At 37.3% G+C, this 24,028-nt stretch overlaps 1 protein-coding gene across 1 annotated transcript in view; it reads right to left on the bottom strand.

Moving 5' to 3' along the window:
- The window catches only part of LOC113426258 (rho GTPase-activating protein 7-like), a 100,925-nt gene extending 77,294 nt beyond the window's left edge, over positions 1–23,631 (bottom strand). Inside the window, exon 1 of the mRNA XM_026688619.2 lies at positions 23,372–23,631. Coding sequence (XP_026544404.2) covers positions 23,372–23,486 — 115 coding nt within the window. The 5' untranslated portion in view covers positions 23,487–23,631. The remainder of the gene's footprint in view (positions 1–23,371) is intronic.
- Between the last annotated feature and the right edge of the window lie 397 nt (positions 23,632–24,028).

Below are 24,028 nucleotides of genomic sequence, written 5' to 3'. Positions count from 1 at the left end.
GCCTTGTTTTTAACTTCCAACCTACAGAAATAATACTAGTCCTTACAATGAGCTTTTTTCTTTCTTATCAAAGTTAAGGAAAAGACAAAATTCTGTTTTATGTTTTGTATGTTCATAACGTAGCACATTTTAAATAAATTCACAGATCAGAAAAATATTTGTCTCCCAAGCAGAGAAAACTTTTAGGCATTGTGTCACTGATGTTAGCTTCAAAAACAGACCACCCAGAATCTGACTTGCATACAATCCAAACTTGATATATCCTATCTTGTATCTCAGACAATGCTGGCTTCCTCAGCTAAGAAACAGAGATGAGCATGGCCCCTTAGAGTTGGACACAAATGGATAGGGAAAATCCTTTCCAATAATAGTTTCCAAGTTTTTAAAATACAGAATGCATTTTTTTTTCATTCTGTTAGCTGCCTTTCTGTTGAATCTTGGTATCTTGGTATGATTAATAAGAAAGTGATATCCAGGAAGACCACAGTTTCTCACATATTTTTTTTTCTAATTTCAGTGAGTGAACATTTATATGCTTCCCATGTTTGAAGAGAGGAATGGCAACAATGTTCTGTTTTACATACAAAATTATCCTTGATTTCAAAGCATTCTATATATTAGTCTTTGAGATATTACATTCTCTTCATGTCCAGAAGAACAGGTTCTCATCTTTGCTTACTGTCTAAAGCTTGACACCCAGTCTCTGATTATTATTTTTAAATAATACCAGCACTGACACAGTTCTTCATTTAAAGTATTTTGAATTCTTTTACAGTGGGATAAAGTAAAAGCACATCAAAATAATTGCTATATTTATGTAGATAGAGGTCTATGAAGAATTTCATCATTCTTTTCCATTACTGCCATTCATAGAGCCTCAGAACTTATTGTTCTTCTCTTGATTAAGATCCTAAGAAAAGATCATGAGTTATATTTTAGGAAGTGCAACTAAGGAAGTGAAATGTGAGAAGAGGAGAAAAATTTTTCATGAGACCACATGTTTGGATAGTACTTTTTCTAGTGAGATGGTTGCCAAAACAGTTCAATTTAATATGATTTTATGAAGCATTACTATCTCACTAAGGAATGGGGAGATGGAAAATGTATTGATATAATCACTTTCAAGTGTTCTCTCTTCTTCCACAGAGTCCAACTAATTTCTTGATTTTCGCTAGAGTTGGAGACAGTGGGGAAAAATCAAGATATAACGAGTATAACTGGTTGCCACCAAGAGCATAATAATGTGCCTGCTTAGTAGAAGGATAGATGAGAGTTTTCACTTTCTGACCTCCATTCCATTTTCAGGTAGCTATCCAACAGAGCAATTTCAAATAGTAAAAAGATGTTTACATTTGGACCCTGAAAGGTATGCTGGAAAACCTCAAACACATTCTATTGTTAATCATATACAATGGTGCCTTGGTACTCAACTGAAATTTATTGAATTTGGTATTCAACACATTTTGACACAAAAAAAATTGTCCCAGTAGTCATTGTTTATTTGGTACTCAACGCACAAGCTAGAACCTGGTGTCAGCTACCTTGTTATTCATTACATTATTCCTTATGGGGGGAAAATGTTTGGTACTCATTGTTTTTTGCACTCATCACACCTCCCAGAGACAACAGTGAAGTACTACAGTAAACAGAGTGATTGATTCTGGGGTCCTAAGGCAATGTCAATAAGCAAATAAAAGATTCCAGAAGCTCTTCTCTCTATCCTCAACTGGAAAAATATAGTAAGAGCAAACAAGATATCTAACCATGCTCTTTGATGCACTCAAAATTTGCTGCATGATGCAGCTGTTTCACTCTATCCAATGTACTTGTGGGTGCAAATTGTTACAGCAGATAAATCCATCCATTTTCCACTAGGGATAGTTTCCAAGCAATGCTATAATAAAATTCCATTCCATTCTAGTGCCAGATTTCTATGCCATTCTTCTTTTGAATATATTTTTTGCATTCCTCAGTTCTCAGCCAATAGAAACTATATAATTCATGTTGTTATGTTTTGCCTGTTTTTGTGCACTCTTCTCATATCTGAAGTATCAACTAACACTTGACAATTTAAGGGCACTGAAACAAACCAGATAAGAATATGTTTAGGAGAAAATGTTTTTACAAATGCAAGATTTATGTAAGCATGATATTGAAGAAGTGGTTATAAATAATAATCAAGTTATCTAGACAAGCTGTAAACACTGATTGAGAGAGTAAATGAACTAAATCATCTGATTCTAAGAAGCCAGCTGCTGTTAGAAATCCATGCGTTTCTATCAATGTTTGGGAACATTTTAAATGAACATTTACAAATCACAGAATTATTGATGAGGTACAGGTGGGAGCTAACACATTTTGAAGTTTTCAGATGATAAAGCATTCAACTTACTTGAAGTCACGTGGCCTAACAGAACGCAAAGGAAGGATTATATTCAACAGAATCCAATCAGGACAGTTAGCAGTAAAATTACAAATGAGCTGACGAAATGAAGGAGGAAAACAACATTACATACAGAGGTTGAGAAAGTAGATTATTGGAATGTGTTCCCTCAGTGGGATAACTTTAAAAAAATAAAAATAAAAAATGAGGCAAGTTTCCCATAGCCAGATAGCAGAAAATTGCTGTTTCCAGCAAAGATTGTCAAGCACTGGGAATATCAGGAGATTTAAGCATTTCAGATGAGTATAAAGATTTATTGCAAGCTTAAGTTCTCTACAGCAGGACTGTCAAACTTGTGGCCCACAAGTTGGGTCATTTTCTGGCCACACTCATGCCCGATTTAGTGAAGGGGGAAAAAGTCCCGATACATCATGTGATGCCACCTTGACGATGTCAGTTTGATACCCCTGCTCTACAACAATCTGAACTACTAATGCTCAAGGGAAATTAGCGGGAATTGCGAAAGGAATTCAAGTTGGGCTGGACTTAGATCTCTTGTGGGTGTGAAGAGACTCATGACTGATGACACATTTGACCCCTCTCTCGGACTCAGTCTGGTCATCTTCTACAAAGATGGCTTGAAAGGTTTCTAAAGGCTGCAAGAAAGGAGTCACAAGATCACAAAAAAAAATAATTATAATTTTTCTGATGATTTGGTAAGCAAGATGAATGACAAATAATCAGAAATCTATGTTTACAATGTACTTTTTTGAGACTACTTTAAATATTCCTACTCCTACCCAAGTATTTTCATTCAGTTATTGACTCCTCTTTTTCTGGAGTTAATATTGTAAAGTATTCTGAATTCCAACACAGGCTATGAATATTCTAGCCCAGAGAGACGATGTTTCCATGGCTGTTCCAAAACAAGAAGAAACTTGACATGTTCTCCTGAACATTCAGTGTTCCTTTACCTGGCAGATGATCCTCAGTTAGGTGCCAGCTTCAGCAATAAATCCAGGAATGTCAAAATGGTAAACGTGCTGCATATTATTCCTCTGCAGAATGTAGATTCATAGTTGTGCTGTGTTTATAAATTTCAGGGTTTTGTTCTATTTCTACATTGCATCCCCACTTAAATATTTTTTAAGTCATATTTACTTGTATGTACAGTACTGTAGTCAGTGATGAACTAATTACAATGTAATCTCATTGCAGGTTCAGAAATTAAGATGAAAGTTATTCATTTTTATATAATTTTAAGGGGAAGATAAAAACAAATAAGAACTAATATAATGTGAAAAGAAAAAAGAACAAATAAAATGCCAGGAGTGCAGAATATAGATCGATCGATTGATCGATCGATCGATCGATAGATAGATATAGATGATAGATAGATAGTTTTAAAGTGTTTCTTTAAAACACTTACATAAGTACAAATACAGAATTACCTCTTAATCCGTGGTTACAAAAACAAGATCTATTTTTTGTATTATCTATTTTTTTTCTAATCATCCAGATCATATATCATAATTTCATTTTTTTCCCCATTATTCTCATTATTCAATGTTTCTGAAGGGCTTCTTCTGGTTGGCAGTATATGTAGATACTGTCTTTTCTCTAATCAGGAAGTCAGTTTAGTCACCTCTGCAAATTCACCAACCATTACTTCCATTGTGAGCAATGCGATTATCATATGTAAAAACCAAGTTCCATGATTTTTCCTCCTAAATGTGTATCCATCAAACCCATATGAAAAGCTTCTGCTTTCAATTGTATGTTGGATCTTGAAGGTCCTGTGAATTAGTCTAAAATTTCCAAAATTTTCTAACTTTTTTACACATCCACTAAAGATGGGTAATAAATGTGACATACAGGTCTTTATTCATAAAAGCTTCCAAGTTCTGAGATGTTATTTTGTACTAATATTGCCATTGGAAGGAATCTTGAATTGCATTGGAAAACAGGGATAGTGGTCTATCTTTTTTTATATAGTTCTACTTTATTTTATGGTGGAATTAGGCACATTTTCTTATTTGGCCATCCTATCTGATAGCAGTGGCATTTGAGGGGCATTAGATGCCTTTAAGTCAGTCTTGAGTCAACTGCCTGAAGTTTTGTTGGCAAAATTTTGGAAGTGGCTTGTTATTATTTCTTTTCTAGAGCTGAGAGAGAGGTCATCCTGCTGGTTTCATTCCTAAGGCAAGACTAGATTTCACTGTTTCCTGGTTTCTACCTTGATGCTTTAACCAGTATGCCTAACAGACTCTTTTGGGAGCATTAACTGTCTCCAAATCAGGGATGGGATTCAAATTTCTTAACAACTGGTTCTGTGGGTGTGGTCTAATTTGTGGGTGTGGCTTGGTGGTGACGTGACTGGCTGGGCATGGCTTATAAATATTTATGTAAATATTGAATTTTTTATTTAAAAAAAGAACAACTTTCACCCAAAATCAGGCAAAGCAGGCAGGCAGATTGAGTTGCTTGCAGAATCACAGATTCACTCACAGATCTACCTTTCTGGAATCTGCTGCCTGAGTCTGTCACATAAAATTTGCTTGCACAATGCAGGCAAGTTGGATGGTGCAAATGCAAGATGAGGAGTGACTGGGCAGGGAGGAAAGGGGCGAGCGGGGAGGGGCAGGGCCAGCCAGTGGCATGGTTTGCCAGTTCTCCAAACTGCGCAGAATGGTAACAACCGGTTCTATAGAACTGGTCCGAACCGGTAGAATCCCACCCCTGCTCTAAATGTATGTCCTAGCAAACAGAAGTACAGAGGAGGGAAAATGCAGAAAAACAGTAATAAATTATAAGCCAAAAAATTAAACACAGGAGATAAGAAGCAAAATTGAATTATTTCTAAACTTTATCAACACTATTCCTTATACCTTTCATACTTTTTTTGTCCTTGCACACTTTCTTCCACTAGATCCATAAATTCATATACATTGACTTTTCAAAACAACTTTTATTTTGGCAGGCTTGGCAGTGGGGGGAGAATCTCATCAATTTCATCTAACTGCAACTTTCATGATGGGGAAATCAATAGAGTAGAATGGAATGGAATGGAATTAGTTGGAAGGGACCTTGAAGGTGTTCTGCTCCACCCCCCTGCTCAGGCAGAAAACTATACATTTCAGACAAATTGGAGATTGTCCAATCTCTTCTTAAAAACTTCCAGTGTTGGAGCCTTCATCATTTCTGGAGGCAAGTTGTTCCACTAATTAATTGCTCTAACTGTCAGGAAATGTCTTCTTAGTTCTAGTTCTATTCTTCCTTCATGTATTTCTCTAGTCTGGAGAAATAAAATTCGCTAGCAAGCAAACTCACAAAATTAACTCACAAAAGACTATGTATGTAAATATTGATTTTTTATTAAAATAAGAGCAACTTTTACCCAAAAGCAGGCAAAGCAGGAAGGCAGATTGAGTTGCTCACAGAATCACAGTTTCACTTAGAGATCTATCTATCTGCAATCAGCTACCTAAGTCTGTCACATAAAATTTGCTCACAAGCAAACTCACAAAATTAACTCACCACACACCATGTATGTAAATATTGAATTTTTTATTTTAAAAACAACAACTTTTACCCAAAATCAGGCAAAGCAGGCAGGCAGATTGAGTTGCTCACAGAATCACAGATTCACTTAGAGATCTATATATCTATCTGCAATTGGCTACCTAAATCTGCACTGAAAAGTAGAAGCTTCAGTCGTAAGGAAGGTTCGGGTCTGCTTTTAGATTAGTTAGAAATCAAGAAATCCAAGAATTTCCTGCTTTCTAGCTAATCTAAATCTCCCGGCAGAACAGAACAGCTGATGGTCGGGGGGAAAAATGGAAAATAGCAACTTACCAAACCAGGCAAGTTGGATGGGTCTCATGCCAGATAAGGAGTGAATGGGTGGGGAGGAGAGGGGCTAGCGGGTGGAGTGATTTGCCGGTTCTCTGAGCTGTGGACAATCATAACAAGCATGTGTGCAATGTTTGCAAGAAATCATCAGCTGTGCCCCCTGGACAGCTGACAAGTGCTGCACGGGGGTGTACAGCATTTGAAAATCCTCTTTAGCAACCTTAGCTGTGCCGCACAAAGCAGCTGAGGAGGGAAAAGCAGGGAATAAAGGACAGCCTAGAGCCCTGGTAGGCGGGTGGGCCTAACACTGAACCAGTTCGGTGTCAGTTGCTCTTCGCAGCTACCGGTTTTATAGAATCGTGCCAAACTGGTAGCATCCCACCCCTGCTCTAGTTTAGTTTATTTCACTAGACCACTTCAACACAGATTTTTATAATGTAATTTCCCAATTAAATCTTCTAAAGCTGTATCCGTATTTCTCAATACCTCACAGTATTTCATATTTCCCATTCATCCATTTTTTTAATGGATTCTACAATATGGAACAACTATCATTCCCATATACATTTCTAAAATACTCCTTTCAGCCTTTCTTGCTACAATTTTATCCTAATAATGTCATCATTTTAATTCTTAACGTCATCCACTTACTTCTTCAAAAGCAGTATTTAAATTTCCATTAAACCTCTCTGATATTTTACCATCACTTTTAACTGTTCCTTGCTCTCTTTGACTATATTTCTTGAAACTTTTTCCCTCAGTCTACATTGCACACTACTTTTATTAATTTCATTTTTTTGGTAATAATTGTTCTCATTGTATATTTGCATTTCTTTCCTCATCCATCTCCTCTGACACTTCAACACTCCACCAAGTCTTTCGTTAACCATGCACACTTCTCTGGCACTTTGTTATATCATTCCTTCAACACTGCTCCAAGAAACTTCCTCATCATTTTCTTTTATGTCCACTTCAATTTATCCCATTGGGAAATTAATTTAACCTTCTAATACTTTTGTGCACAATACTTGTATTTTCTGTTCCTACAGTCAGGCTATTTTAATTTTTATTTATTTATTTGTTTATTTATTTATTTATTTGATTTGCCAATTGTTTACAAGATAATAAGTATAAGTGTATACATAGTTGTGAATACATGAAATGGGTACATATAAGAAAAATAAAAGAAGAATAAGAGAAACAATAGGACAGGGACGGTAGGCACGTTGGTGCACTTATGCACGCCCCCTACAGACCTCTTAGGAAAGGGGTGAGGTCAATAGTAGACAGTCTAAGGTTAAGGTTTCCCTCCTTTGTCCATTTTTCTCAAGATTCTTTCTTGGCAGTGTCATAAAAATGGTCTATTTTTCATCATGATGGACCACATCAACAATCCTTTTAGACTCACTTCCCATGTGCACAGATAAATAACCTTATGTATTTAAACTACACATCATAAGCTAAGCAGTTACCATTATTATTCATTATTGAATGAAATAATGGAATTCATTTCACTGAATAAAACTAGGGAATTAAAAAAAGTTATTGTGCTATTCAAAGAATTCCTTCATTGCATTCCTAATAAGATTTTTTCTCTAAAACCCGTTCATTCAAAATATTGCACAAATCATCCCCAGTAGGTGACAGAAACTCGAGCTTTCTTATAGCCAGTTTAGGCATTTCATTTATAATTAAATTGACACCATTATTTCCCCATATTAATTTATCAGTTCCACTCTACACTGAGATTAACTTTATTTAAATATATTACTTCCTTCCATTTACTCTAAGTTTGATAAATACATAAGACATCTGATTTTCTTTCATGCATCTCATTTAAGATATTTTGATGGTCCAAATAGCAATTTACCGTATTTAGTAGTTGTCCGTGAATGGGGTAAGAACACTCCAAGATCCTTTAATGAAAAAGAAAACCTTCTCTGTTGCTGCTCCTGCTTTCTGGAATATCACCTCCTCTGAAATCCAACTCCGTGGTCCTCAGTAAAACCTTCTAAACCTGGTTCTTCCAGTGGATCCTGAGCCAGGATGATCTGCGAACCTAGTGGTATGTTATGGGGTTTTTACAGTGGCGGATTAAGGCTCACTGGTGCCCTAAGTACTGACAAATCTTGGTGCTCCCCTCCTTTGTACATACTGTACAAATGAAGCCATATTCTCAACTTTGTGATGCCCCCTTTGGACCTGGTGTCCTAAGCACGTGCTTAGTTTGCTTAATGGTTAATACACCACTGGTTTTTAGCTTCACTATTCCATGGAGGAAGAGGAGGAGGAGGAGGAGGAGGAGGAGGAGGAGGAGGAGGAGGAGGAGGAGGAGGAGGAGGAGGAGGAGGATTGTTATGTAATTGTCCCTTTATGCCATCTGAAGAAATGTGTGATTAATTGGCTGTAAAAATCCAATCAATCACTGTAATTTTATAATGTGCCAAAAGCTAATTTTATATGTAATTATTTTGGTTTAATAATTAATGTTTGTATGTATGATAAATAGACTTGCTTATTTGTTAAAAATGCTGATATAAGTTTTACTTTAAAATGCAAGAAAAAATTATAAACCTTGCTAGGAACTGCTGTTTCCCTACCCTACTAGAACTGTATAATGTATGGATTTGGGAAGATCTGGAATTTGGGAGATGAAATGAGCTATGAGGCAATGGTTGCAGAAATCATGGCCCTCATTTTTTTACTCATGAAAATCTGTTGAAACATTAGCAATGATCATTTTATTTGACATATTTGTGAAAGGTACATACAGTATCTTTTGCTCTCAAGGTTAAACAGGAAGCTATCTACTTAAGAATTATACTTAGTGCCTATCCTCCCAGAAATCATGACAATCTTTCTGACAGAACGTCAAAATATCTTCAAGAAATCTTTTGATATAAATACAAGAGAGAGACACTCTGTTTGCATATCTAAGATTCTACCTGAACACTTGTACTTTACCAGAGCAATTGTCTCTCTTGGGTCTCTTGAAATATATCCAAAGGTTGAGAACATCCAAATGTCAATTAACACTCGGTGATTTGGAACTCTTATGATATTACATAACCTACATGTATTTTAATAGAATAAATCTATTTTTTTAATCTGACAAATACTTTTGTATTTTGCAGAGGAAATAGGGTGGAGGTGAGCTTATCTGTAGTTCTTAAATATGGGTTACACTGAATAATTCCTGGTAAAGAATTCTCATTCAATCCTTCTGCCTTAACTTTAATGTGTATGTATATGGCATTTTAATTCCAGATGGTTAGAAAGATTTGGACAAATTTTTTTCTTAATTTTTTTTCTTCATCGGCAGAGTGGATGACCTAAACTTACACATATAAAGGAAAGTATAGTTTTTATATATATATATATATATATATATATATATATATATATATATATATATATATATATATATATAATGTATATATATACATTGATTCTCTTCAATTAGTGGAAAATTTTACTGAAATTCTATCTAGGATTTATTTCATTTGGAATTAAATCATTGAAGCTGAGAAGCATTTGTCTGTGGGCTAGCTAGCTTATAATTTAGATTTGCAAGGCTGCCCAATTCAACTGCAATTTTGAGTGGCCTTAGAAATCTAAATAATATATAATTATTCTAGAAAGTATCATTTTGTAATAATGCTAAAGGGCAACAAAGATTTGATGACACACAATTAACCAATCAATAACACTATGATGCTCAGGTTCACAGATTCACAGCCTAGCATATGTACCATAAATCATTGATCATTATCCTGATTTTTTTTGAACTAGTTTTAGAAACTGCTACCTGCCTCAACACATTGCTCAAAGGGAAAGAATACCCACAAATACCTTTCTTTTCCAGTAATATTCAGAAAAGGGCACTTGGCTGTTCTGGTAAGGCAATTTAATAGATCTTGAATGTAATAGAGCTCTCCTCTCTCTAAATCTGTGATGGCGAACCTATGGCATTCATGCCGAGAGGTTGCTCAGAAGAGCCCCACTGCGCATGCGTGCATGCCCCCGCTGGCCGGCTGATTGTCAGGTACCTGCCGTGAATGCGGAGGGGGAGACGTGTGCATGGGAAACATGTGCACATGCACAAAGGCATGCGGTGTGGGGGGATTGCATGTGCATGCGTAGAGGTGCACAGTGCACACACAGGGGGGGTCACAAGCGCATGCACAGGGGAGTGGGGGGAGTCATGCATGCATTGCATCAAGGGTGCAGGCACGCGAGTGCATGTGCGCACGCGAGTGCACTTTTGGCATGCAACGTGGAAAAGGTTAGCTATCGTGCTCTAAATCATATAAACAAGAATAATAATCTAGAAAGGATTCCAAGAAGGACACATAATATATCTTGTAGTGGATAGATCTTACATCTTTCTAATAAACAGTAGAAGAGCAGACAGGATTTTATAGTTGGGAAGCCCCAATTCAGCCCCAAACCAGTTCACGTGTCAGCCATGAAACTCAGTAGGTGGCGGCCTTACTCAAATCACCATTCTTGAACCCATTTTGACTTAGCATGGAACAATAACAAAAATAGCCACCAAGTTAGCAGCTAATTTACTTCCACATAGACTTATTTTTATCAGACTTCATATCATGTACGGCTAAGATGTGGTCATGCAAGGAAGAGTCTATGATAGAAAGGCATTAAGTACTTACTATTCCCAGGAGATACTTTTCCTTTTACAAATAGAAATGTTATTTTTGTTATATGTTCTGTGAACATGGAAATACAACTGAATTTGTTTCTCCATGAAAGCAAAAAGCCCTGAATGCTCTTTGAAGAATAATCCATTTGCAAGAATGAACATTAACATAAATGTGTATCCCACCACGGTTTTTTTTTGCTTTTCACTAATTTGATTTAACAACATTGCAAATTCATTCATTTGCTCTGCCCTGTCTGAAGGCATTTAATAAAACAATTACTTCTGGTGATTCAAAAAGAACAGAAGAGATGGAACTGGTGGCAAAGTGGTGTTTTCTTCTTAACTCTTTTCTGTTTAAGAACACCAGTAGAATATTGAGAATAAATAACTGGTTATGCAGTTTGTGACCATGGGAATCCTTGCTTCTGGGATACATTTTTGAGATGCTGATCTCATGGCAAGAGTTGGGTTTTGCCTCAAGAATTAGGAAATGTTTGGAAGTTGCCTTGCCAACCTGACCAAGCTTTAAGCTGAATTCTAAGGAGAGAGAGAACAGAACCTGGAAAACAGAACAAAATATGCAGAATGCAGTGGCATCCAGAAATTAGTATATATAGAGAGAGAATGAAGAGAATAGTTTGGCATAGTGATTAAGACACTAGGCTAGAAATTTATTTATTTTATTTTATGTTATTTGTCAATCACTTACAAGATAATAGGTATAAGTATAAACATGAGTAAGAATACAGGAAATAGGTACAAATAAATGGGAACAATAGGACAGGGATGGGAGGCACGATGGTGCACTAATGCACGCCCCTTACAGACCTCTTAGGAATGGGGTGAGGTCAATAGTGAATAGTTTGAAGTTAAAGGAGTGCGGTTTGAGGATGTAACAACAGTCAAGTAGTGCATTCCAGGCATTGACCACTCTGTTGCTGAAGTCATACTTTCTGCAATCAAGTTTGGAGTGATTAACATTGAGTTTGTATCTGTTGTGTGCTCTTATATTGTTGCAGTTGAAGCTGAAGTAGTCATTGACTGGAAGGACATTGCAGTAAATAATTTTGTGTACTACGCTTAAGTCCAACTGTAGGCAGCGTAGTTCAAGATTGTCCAAGCCCAAAATTTCAAGCCTGGTGATATAGGGTATTCTGTTGCGAGCAGAGGAGTGTAGTACTCTTCTCATGAAATACTTCTGGACATGCTCATTCATATTAATGTCCGATATACAGTGCAGATTCCAGACAGATGAGCTGTATTCAAAATGGGAAGACTGCCCAAAGAAAGAGACAATGGCCAACTACTTCTGTAATCTTGTCAAAAAAAACACACTTTTAAGAACTTGCTAGGCAGTCATCAGGGGTGAACACTCACTCAGATACACACACGCATACACATAGAATGAATATGTCAGGTAATGCCACCAACAGATTCCAATGTCTCTATAAAAATGCACAGATTTGAGGAAGAACTGGAAAGTAAATGTATTTTAAAACTCTAGGTCACAAATATGTATTCATTTTGAATTATTACTGGAGATCCAGGCTGCTTAATATAGTATATTGAACAAATTCCAAATATCATTAAAAAAAAGAATTTCTAAAAAATCTAGAAATTCTACAGAGGAAAAATGTTTCATCTTGAGTGATAAGCAATTTTCAGCAGCTAATAAGCTTATTTCTGTGAACCAAGAATCAGAACAGATGGAGCAGCAATATAATTAGTTCACTGGAGAAATAGGTAAGAATTTTTCACAATCTCTTATCTTTAGATGAGTTTAGGATTCCCTTTGATAAACATACTTTTCTAGATATCTTAACCCTAAACGTAGGCTTAAAATACTGGCTTATCTGTTCATTTGTTTCCCACCAAAATTTTTATCAATGTAACCATTATGTAATTGCAGAAGATTCCAGGCTAACATATAAATAAGGACAGGATGGGGCAAATCTGTTTTTAAGAAACATGCCTCAGTCTTGTACAGTCTTGAAACACAAAATATCTCATTTCTGGAAAATAACTGGCTATTCACATCAATGCAAAAGAGCCAAAGGGTCTTTCAGTCTCCTAGAAAGTCATTGGAGGAACTGTCTTTTTCCAACTAGGTGATGTGAAATCTTTCTTTCTTTCTTTCTTTCTTTCTTTCTTTCTTTCTTTCTTTCTTTCTTTCTTTCTTTCTTTCTTTCTTTCTTTCTTTCTTTCTTTCTTTCTTTCTTTCTTTCTCTCTCTCTCTCTCTCTCTCTCTCTCCTTCTTCCTTCCTTCCTTCTCTCTCTTTTTCTTTCTCTCTCTCCCTCCCTCCTTCCTTCCTTCCCTCCTTCTTCATACCTTGCCTTTATTATTATTTTTAAACAATTCAAGGCAGCAAATATAATAATCCTTCCGTTTCCTATTTTCCCTATAAAACAAGAATCCTGTGAGGTGGTTTTGGCTAAGTGTAAATGACTGGCCCAAAGTCACCCAATGGGAGTAGAACCAGGGGTGGGATTCTACCAGTTTGCACCTATTCGCTAGAACCGGTTGTTAACATTCTAAGCAGCTCAGAGAACAAGTAAGGAGGAAGGCAGAAAGGAAACATTCTGGTGTTGCTTGCAGAAACTGCCTCTCCGTTAACCCTTATTACATTCTTGGCAGGACTAGACTTCCTGTCTCAGGAACTTCTCTGGTTTTTTCCCCCCTCCTTTGCTGGTACTTTGCTTGTGTGGAGTGACCATTCAAAGCTACAATGGCACTGAAAAAAGTGACTTATGACATTTTTCACACTTAAGACTGTTGCAGCATCCCCACAGTCATGAGAGGCCAGGCGAGGAGATGCATGCCTCTATGTGAGTGATATTGAGTTGGCCACACCCAGCCAATAACATGACCATCAAGCCACGCCCACCAACTAAGCCACGCCCACAGAACCAGTTGTTAAAAAATTTGAATACCACCCCTGAGTAGAACTCATAATTTCCTGTTTCTGTCCTAGTATCTTAACAACTATACCAAACTGGCTCTTTCGTAGACTTATTCCAACATGCCAATTTTCCATTGTTCCTTTTTGAAGAATAGAGAAGTTGGGTTAAACAAGGCATCCCTTGAATTTCTATTATTTGGCAGAGAGGGCTAAGGATAACATTTTATCGCTGCCCAGGTAAGGAGTTTGTTTTTGAATATCCTCAGTCACACACTATTAGATTTCCCCCTCTCCCACCAGTATTACATATCTCTACATCCCTTACAAGCAGGACATGGCTGAATTCAAATAAAAAGAAAAGCACCAAATTACTTCATAGGCAATTACTGTGTGTATTGATTGAAATGCTGAACAATGTACTTGTTCTAATTTGCAACACATAACCAACCACAAGAAGCTGCATGGATACTGATGAAAAAGGCAAATATGCTGTTTATATGAGAAGAAACCACTGCCTTTGGGTGACTTTTCACAAGCAACATTATACAATGTTGTATAATGTTTTGTCTTCCAAGAAAAGTTAGTATCAGTTTCTTCACCAAAGATGCTGATAATCTCAGGTGCCTTTTCAATAGTAGAAAAAAGTACCTGCAGCTACTTTGCTGCCCCCCTCTGGCACACACATGACATGCTGGGAGAGTTCTTTAGTCAACACAGAAAACAAACCTTGGTGTGCGTCTTTCAAAACCATCATTCAGTAAAAACGGATATCAGTACAGCATCCGCAGCTAAGCTGAATGGTGTACATTTAAGCAAAAGTGTGGGAAATTATCAAATTCTGCACAGCTATTCATTTAAATGTGTACTTTATACATATTTGATAATACTTCTGGTATCAAGTACGGTACTTTCCTTAGCTTAGAGCAGGTGTGTCAAACTCAATTTCATTGAGGGCTGCATCAGGCTTGTGTTTGACCTCGGAGGGCCATGATTGGCGTGGCCAAGGGTGTGGTCATGGTGGGCATGACATGGGACTTCCCTCTTCATTCTCCTTTCTTCTTCCTTCCCCTCTTTTCTTATTTTTCCTTCCTTGCTCTCTCCCATCTTTCCTTCTTTTTCTTTTCTCTTTCCTTTCCTCCTTTCCTGTCCCTTCTTGCATGCTCAAATGCAAAAGATGAAACATTTCTACTTTTGTTTTGCTTTTAGTTTGTTTTAATAGCCCTCTGCCAGCAAAAATGGAGTTCGGAGGGGCCGCATCAGAGATGGTATTCAACAAGTTCTTACCAGTTCTGGTAAACCAGTAGCGGAAATTTTGAGTAGTTTGGAGAACTGGCAAATACCACCTCTGACTAGAGATTTTACAGTATCCTTCCCCTGCCACGCCCACCAAGCCACGTCCACAGAACTAGTAGTAAAAAAAAATTAAATCCCACCACTGGGCTGCATGCGCCTCCCCATGCCCCATTTTTGACCACAATAGCTACCTGAAGCCCTCTGCCAATTTTTTTGTTGGCAGAGGCACCGCGGGCCCGGTCCTCTGCTGGCTGGCACTGCGGACCAGATCTAAGCACCCCGTGGTCTGGATCCAGCCCACAGGCCTTGAGTTTGATACTACTGGCTTAGAGGATGACTCTGGGCTATCAGCAGATCAGAGGTCACCTGCAGAAATCTTCCTCAAATTTAAGTTTACAAGTATTAAAAAGCCCTATTGCAATGGCGGCTATTTGAGATTCGGTTCGTTTGCAACAGAAGGCAAGTATTAGCTGACCAAAGCTCTCTGTGCTAATAAGGCAAAACACTGCAAGAATGCATTTCTCAGGACATGAAGGGTCAGAGAAATAAATTTATTGCAGCAAAACTATGAAGCCATTGCGAAAGGGTTCCAGCAGCTGCTATGAATCAAATGTGAGCTCTCTGTATGTCTAGCAATCAATGGTCAAATTTCTAGCACTTCTTCCTCCCACACAGTCCATGTAAAGGGTTAGAAGCAAATCCTTTTTTGGGCCATAGATACAGTTTCCATCTGTTTCTCATTTTGGTAATAGCCTGATCTTCCATCAGGTTGTTTACTTTTGACAGTGTGAGAACTAACTTTTAGAGGACTGTTCACTGCTGGCTTCCTCGCTGGACAATAAATAGCTTAAATTGCTGTTTTGCTGCAGTATTTCCTACAACAGTATCAATGTCTTTGCGCCTATGTACCCAGTCCCTATTCTTCCTATACTATCTTATTACTCCCTATCTCTTCAGAATGGAAGAGCAGCAACCACTTGCATTTCTGTTCTGTTTTGATGAAAAAGTTTTTATTACTTGTGAGGTATTACTCTGCATGTAGCATGATACCTGGAAGGATAATTAAATGGTAGGCCTGGATTTTCATCTGAAATAATTTCTGGTAGAATCCCAAACTAAATCCTGGGAATTGGGTCGGATACATAAGATTAGCGTTTGACTATGTACTCGGAGAGAGAGAGCAATTCCAGTGAGAAAAGATTGGATTAAGCAATAATTCATTAACCCACTGAAATGGAAAATGCCTGAACAGTTCCCTGGAAACCTACTTAAAAGTTCGTTGGCTTCTACAGCACATTGTAACTGCTTTTGCAAATGTGCTCTTTGTACTGAACAAGTATGTATGCAGTTTGTTTTATGATCCAAAACAGCAACAAATACTAGAAATGGATATACGTAGGAAATTCTGAAAAGTTAAGTGGGCCTCAAAGTTTATAGCAGAAAATAAAACATAGTTGTGTTTGTATATATTTGAATTTGATTGTGTTGTAGGAATGCTATTTGTCACTTTATTAATCTAATCATGCACTTTTATCCTAATATTTCCTATTGCACATTTCTTTTCCTAAACAATGCCTTTACATTCTCCATGTCTGTAAAGGCAGAAAACACACTGTGTGTCATAGGTCACTGCCATTTTAAAGACTCCACTATGAAATTCAACAGGAGAAGAAATATGAAACAAACTTGCCCTATGTTTTTCTTTTGAGCCTAGCTAACGCCGGATGCACTTCCAGAGAATACTTATTTATTTATTATTATGTTAGATTTTTATCCCACCTTTATTACTTTACAAGTAACTCAAGGAAGCAATTTTCCCAACCCACAATGTGAGGTGGGTTGGACTGAGAGAGAGTGATTGGCGCATAGTCACCCAGTCAGCTTTCTCACCTAAGGTCAGATTAGGTGACAGTTTCCTGGCTTCTAGGCCAGCACCTTAACCACTATACCAAACTGCCTTTCTCAAATATGGTTATTATTTTTGTTAGAGATTTAGTGATACAGTGATAGCTCTTGAGCGTTAAATCTTGTTCAGTAAATATAGTAGCATCAAAAACCATCCTCCTTGAACTACTTATGATGAAGAAGATTCCAACATGAAATCAACTTTAGCAAACTTTTCATTATGGCATTAAAGATCCAGAATCCAAATAGAATATATATTTCTGGTCCAATATTGTAAGGGTGCTTGCTTAACCTATGTAAATTATTAATATTAAATCCACCATTTAAAATTGTCCAATTGCCCTATGATCTGGAGTATTGCCTATAAAGAACCAAAGGGAAGGAGCTCCACCCAGAGTATTTCTTTGAGAGAGATGGACGGTTTCTAAATTTGATATATAAATATAAATGAAATGAAAAACATCACAAACAGGAACTCTCTGAAACCTGTCCCTATCAAAATTGTGTTATTCTATGGACAGGGTTCAGCACAGCATGCAAGAAAAATTAATAATAGTCCAAATTCCTTTTACTTCTGACCTTTGCTAATCAATGGAGGCATGATAAAGCTTATAGTGTTGTCCAAAGAATAAATGTGAACAGCCACCAGTATCTGCTCACTTGCTTGCTTTCTGTTTCTGCAGCATCAAAAGTAGGAAAAATTGGGCCCAAATGTCCCAGATTTCATATTAGAAAATGCATGTGCATAAGGGATAAAAGACAAAGAAAAAAAGCCCTTCCTTTGGAAAACTACTCCTTCCTGTTTCATTATCCAGATGTTAGATGCAAAAATAGAAGACAGAGACAGGAGAGGAGGAGAGGAGAGGAGAAGGGAAGGGAAGGGAAGGGAAGGGAAGAGAAGAGAAGAGAAGAGAAGAGAAGAGAAGAGAAGAGAAGAGAAGAGAAGAGAAGAGAAGAGAAATCTCCTACTTTCTTATTCTTTTTGCTCCTCCCAACATCCATTTTGAGTACCAATGGAGGATGAATTACAAAAGAGCAAGAAACTATTCCTGTGTACTTAAGCCTTTGTGAACAGATGTGGTTTATGCAGTCCATAGGATTATAATGAAAAAAGTCACCTTCTTACTTTCTCTCACTTTGCAGCAGCCTTTCATATACCCTTCTTGCCCTGGTAGATGAAATCATTGCACAGTTATGTTATAAATAAAGGAGAATATTTGTAGCTCAGGGTTGAAATGGGGAGTCCTTGATGCTTTTAGAGACATTTCATTACCTAAATTAGATAACATCATCAATGGTAGTGACTGATGATGTTTGGATAATGATGCTAGTAGATGTAAGGAAAGGAGGGCAGGTTGTATCTCCTGCTGTGGATCAAGATGACAGAGCTAAATTCCTATTTATTAGAGAGAACAAAAGAAAAAGACAACTGGAAATTTTTATTTTAAGACACAAGCTGTTGTGAATCGCAAATCACTTATGCCTTTTATTAAAACTTGTCTTAAGTGCTGATATTCTGATATTTTGTGACTAGTACAGTTCATCTCCCACAATGTTACAGTTCTGCTGATGTTCTCTAACCAAGCAGTGTCCTTAGTCTGCTCTCTTCCCATGAGACAGAGAATAAGAGAGGAGGAGCAATTTCCTGCCCATCTTTAGGAAGAAGAAAAATGTCTGGAGGTTTTCTGGCAAGACCTCTCTCCACCCTGAGTTGAAGGAAAAGAAAGTGAGATCACTGTTTATCCTTAGATCGCTTCTCTAATCAATGAGATGCCTTTCCTGTAAAGTAGGAATGACCCCACTAAGCTCCATTTCGCAGATACATGTTTAACACCATGTGTACTTAGTCAGGCTTTCTTTTTCAAAGCAAGAGAAATACCAGCTGTAGGACACCTGTAAGAACATCTTGCTTCCCAGCTGAGATGAACATAAAATGATGGCTACATCACTTAGTGAACGAATCATAAAACTCCTTTAAAGGAAAAATATTTATAAAACCAGTTTGTGGAAGTTAGCCATTTTTTACTGTCATTATATCTGAAGCTTTGATTTCTTTCATAAAAAGAATGCTTTACTTTCAATCTGAAAATTCTGATTTCTCCCAAAAGTGGAAGAAAACTGATTACTTCACATCAGCTTAATTGCAGCTGTCATGGCAGAGATTACCTGTACATCCTACCATCAAAGAAGAAAGTATTTCCTCCACTTTTTTATTGAAGAAAAAAATGTATTATCATCTGAAATTTGAAGAAATCTGTTGGCATTAATTCAATCTCCAAATCAACTGCAGCTAAGAGAGATCCTCCTGTATGCTTTCTAGGTATTGCCTCATGCTTAATTCATAATATAATCAGAGCACAAGAAAAATGTTATGAAGTTACTGAGTCAAGACCATTTTTTCTGTTTTACTTTGATTGAAATTGAGATTTCATGGGGGGGAGGGGAATCCTGTGGTGGAGTCATTCATTTATTTTAAGCACTTGTCCTTTTACATTCTCTTTTCATCCTTTTATTTTACAAATGTATTTGGTTCAAGATGACCCCAGAACATTGGGAAGGCAGAAAACAAGCTGACTATAGCCAAAAGGTCAGAACAAACTACCTTTGCTCAGGCAGTTACGAAGACAACACATACAAGAATCCATCTGCGACCTTCCCATGTTGCTGGATAATATTCATCTGGATATTAGTCTTCTTCTGTTCAGAAGCCTGACTGTACAAGGTTCTGAAAAAGTATAATTCCATTTAGCCCTAGATGGCCATGTCAGGTCTTCTGAGACATGAATCAAAACATTCTTCATTGCATCAGTCCTTGCAGCAGATATATTCTTGCATCTCTACATACCTTCTTTTATGAAAGTTTTGAGGGTAGAAAGATCAAGATACTATCTCCCCAAATATAGGAGGTTTCATGGCCACCCCATAACAACAGCCATTCACTTCTCTAACTTATACTGTGTAGTACCATAGTTAAAAAAATTAATTGGTTCTAAATCACTACCAATAGAATTGTGTCTAACTGTCTTGGTCATGTTCAAATGGGATGGAATTTGGGGAACTATTTTTCTTATAAATGAATTTTATTCAATGCATTTGTATTGGGAATCTCCCATAGTATCTTAGTGGGAGACAAGGAAATTGCTGACCTACAAGACAACTCGGGGGAGAGGAAAATATTATGTTCTGTAGCATCCACAAAAATCAAGCAGAAATAAATGATGGAAAGAAGCCAGTTTGGCAATAATAACTATATTTATTATATATTGATGTCTGATTTAATTCCTATGGGGCAAGGAACTATTATGTACAACTGGTTTTGACAGATCCATTCATCTGTGTAATTACAGCCATGTGTTCTTGTTTAGTGAGTTAATTAAAAAAAACTTTGAAATTTTGCTATTGTTTGAAATAATTGCTCAAATTCTACAGAAGAGTGGATGATCTCTTTCTCTCTCTCTCTCTCTTTCTCTCTCTTATTCTCCCTAATGGCAAATAGCACTCCCCCCAGATGAGTCCTTTTCAAATACTAGAGATGTTTCAATTTTCGCACTGTTGAATTACCAGCTTTAAATTGCTGCCAATCCCTAGCTTCCCTCTGTTCCAGATCATTGAATGGATGGATGGATGGATGAATGGATGGATAGATAGAGATAGATAGATAGATAGATAGATAGATAGATACAGATAGGAATGCAGTATTAACAAATAAACTGCTATTGTCTTCCATAGTTCCAAAATACCCAATAAACAATGTTCTACCCAATCCTTTATGGAGACAACAGCAGAATGACAACATATGTTTTCTGGGGCATCAGAGAAGGCAAAGGGCAAAAGTTATGTCCTGAAATGACCAAGCATAAAATGATCTTTCTACCAACCTGCCTTCAATCAAGGACCTGTATACTGCACGAGTCAAAAAGACGGCTATGAAAATATTTACAGACCCCCTCACATCCTGGACATAAATTGTTTTAACTCTTATCCTCAAAACGACACTATAGAGCACTGCACACCAGAACAACTAGACACAAGGACAGTTTTTTTTCAAACACCATCACTCTGCTAAACAAATAATTTCCCCAACACTGCCCAACTATTTACAAAGTCTGCACAACTATTACTATTAATCCTCTCATTACTCCTTATTACCCATCCCCTCCCACTTATGACTGTACGACTGTAACTTTGTCGCTTGTATACTTATGATTTATATTGACTGTTTCCTAGTATGATTTGATTGCTTATTGTACTCTATGACTATCATTAAGTGTCGTACCTTATGATTCTTGACTCTTGCCAAATGTATCTTTTCTTTTATGTATACTGAGAGTGTTTGCACCAAGACAAATTCCTTGTGTGTCCAATCACACTTGGTCAATAAAGACTTCTATTCTATTCTATTCTATTCTATTCTATTCTATTCTATTCTATTCTATTCTATTCTATTTATTTCTGATCCAGCCTATTATTGGTCATTCAACCTCTCCAACAAAATGTGTGGCCAAGTGTAACATATTTTACATGGCTTGTGGCTGATGGTGGATACTCTTGGCCTTAAAGAGAAATTTAACAGTGCTATCTTTACAGAAATGTAAATGTGTCTCACTAATTGCATAAGAATGAAACAGTGACATCATGGGCAAAAAAAGGGGGGGGCATTGCAAGGAATGATTTTGCCATTGTTAGATGAAAGGCCCTGAATTCTGAATTATAGGCCTGTTTTGAATTTTTGCTATATAACATATTTACTTATTTTAAAAACATCGAGCTTTAAGGTGTTTTTTTTAATTGATGCAAGTACATGTGTGCAGTTGTGGGACTCAAATTTCAGAGGAATTGTTGTCTATATTTCTTCCACAGAACACTTGATTGCTTTCACTTTTACTTTCCTGCCCTCATCTTTATCCCAGTTTACAGAGTACAACCAAATCTAGAAAGTTCAAGGACACATAAAGGATTTCTCAATGTTACTGTGATCCTTGCTTGTTCTTTCTGCCATTTGTGAGTCCTGTCCTACCCCAAAAAGAACAGTCCCGTAGGGCATTCCCTTGACAGATAAAGAGAAAACAGATCCAGAAAGCAGAATAAACTTTTAGTGTTTCAGAGGTTGAATAAACATTCCACTGCTTTAATCCATTCTAAATCTCTGACTTCTTTGTCTTAGAACTGCATTCTGAGCTCATTATTACCACAAACATCTTATCCCCTTCCTATATGGAAGCCTCAGCTTAAAAGATGCTAACCAGGACCACAAATGAATAAATAAACTCCAGAGGAATGAATATACAATATCAAGAATGAGTGTCTTACTACTGTGGTTACTAACCTGTCCATATAAGCAGCTAACTCAAAAGTTTTTATGTCCACTTGAATGTGGCAAAGTGGTCATATCAAGAAGGGAAGTAGCTAAGAGACCCTCTTAAGTGAAGAGATGGGCACACACATAGTCCTGCTTCTCTTACCTGTGAAGTAGAATCTTGTTTAGACTGAATGGAACCACCTGAAAGTAAACATTGAAGCTGCCAAATTACATTCCTACATCTCAGCAAAGTTGGGAAGGACCAAGAGCTGACATTTAAGTTAGGACAAGCTCAACGCTTTTGCCAGTGTTAGCATAGAAACATAATTGTTCTTTTCAAGATTGGAATGTCGCCTCAAATAGAGTTCCAATAGGTAAGAGTTATATAAGCTCAGGCTAAAAAGCCAAAATGTTTTTCAAAGAGTATTCTCTAGGAGCAGAACTTTATTTAGAATACGTTTCTCAAATATTTACTTGGTAGTACCAGATTTCCCCACTGAGTGTCAGAGTATCAACACAATCATCTTCTCACAATCACACCATCATTTAAGATTTGTCAGTTTTATCCATATGTATTTAGATTGATGCTAGAAGCCTACAATATTATATATCAATGCAAATATATAATGTATATATTTTTTAAAAAAACATTCCAAGTGTCTTAACTTCACTCATGGGCTTTACGTAACAGTTATTTACAGTTGCCAGATTTGCAAAGTGGCATTGAGGGAACAGAACTAGTGAGAAATTTTGCAACTCCTTGTTCCACACAGATGCCATATTCCATCCTGTCCTGTACTGCATATGTACTTTACACAGCTTACTGCATGAAGCTTGCTTTGTGTCAATATTAATTAAAAAAAGAGACTATGTCCAGCAGCTTGTGATACTTGGCAGGTACTTTGAGATCAAACAATCTGCAACACCTAGGTGTCATGTGGAAATCCAAGCTCCCCGCCCCTGCCCACCCCAAATAATCAGGGTTTGGCTCCACGATGCATTCAAGGGATCTGTTAAGCAAAGCAGAATTTGCCTTGCATTGGAGCATTATCAATATAAGGGCTCAGGCAACTAACCTGATAAACGTTTTTCTCGTGCACTCTTCCAAAAGATATCCCAGGGTTTGTTGGTGGAGACCCTGATGTGCTCACTGAAGGATCTCCTCAAGTAAGACTTCTCTGGGTGTGCCATCCTCCCTCTTCAGTCCACAGGGACACAGCCAGCCATTAAGATCCAACTAAGCAAAAGTTTGCCATCATTGCCGGTGCTGTTCCTGTCAGCTTTTCCTTTTAGATCAGACAGAAGAAAAAGTTGCTCTGGAAGAAAGTCTGCATGTAATTTGTTAACACCCCTCAGAGGCTGGGGGAATGGGGGTGGGTGGGGGTTGGAGAGAATCAGGAGGAGGAGGAAACTCCTTCCAAACAATCTGGGGTCAGGCTGAAAAGGAAATAGCAACCCAATAGAATCTCTCCCCCCCTCCTTCTCCTCCAACTCTGAGCACAGCTTTGCATCTCAGCTGCCACATTTTATAAACATGTTCATTGCTCTGCTGTGCAAATAAAAAGCATTAGACAACCACACAATAACATGTCAGGCAGCGCTCTGTACCACTTCCAGGGTTTCCTGATTTAACACCATGTGAAAAACCAGCTTCCTCATTTTCTAGTTCTCTTGACGGTTCTGCAGTTCTTTTATGTGTGAGAATAGCGACCCTGGGGAGAGACCAAAGAGCC

This window comes from Notechis scutatus, chromosome 2 (genome assembly GCF_049901735.1).
Source record: "Notechis scutatus isolate UNSWTSFEM ecotype Mainland chromosome 2, rNotScu1.2, whole genome shotgun sequence".
NCBI lineage: Eukaryota > Metazoa > Chordata > Lepidosauria > Squamata > Elapidae > Notechis > Notechis scutatus.
The sequence above is the reverse complement of the archived record's forward strand: the minus strand, read 5'-3'. Positions and strand labels throughout refer to the sequence as shown.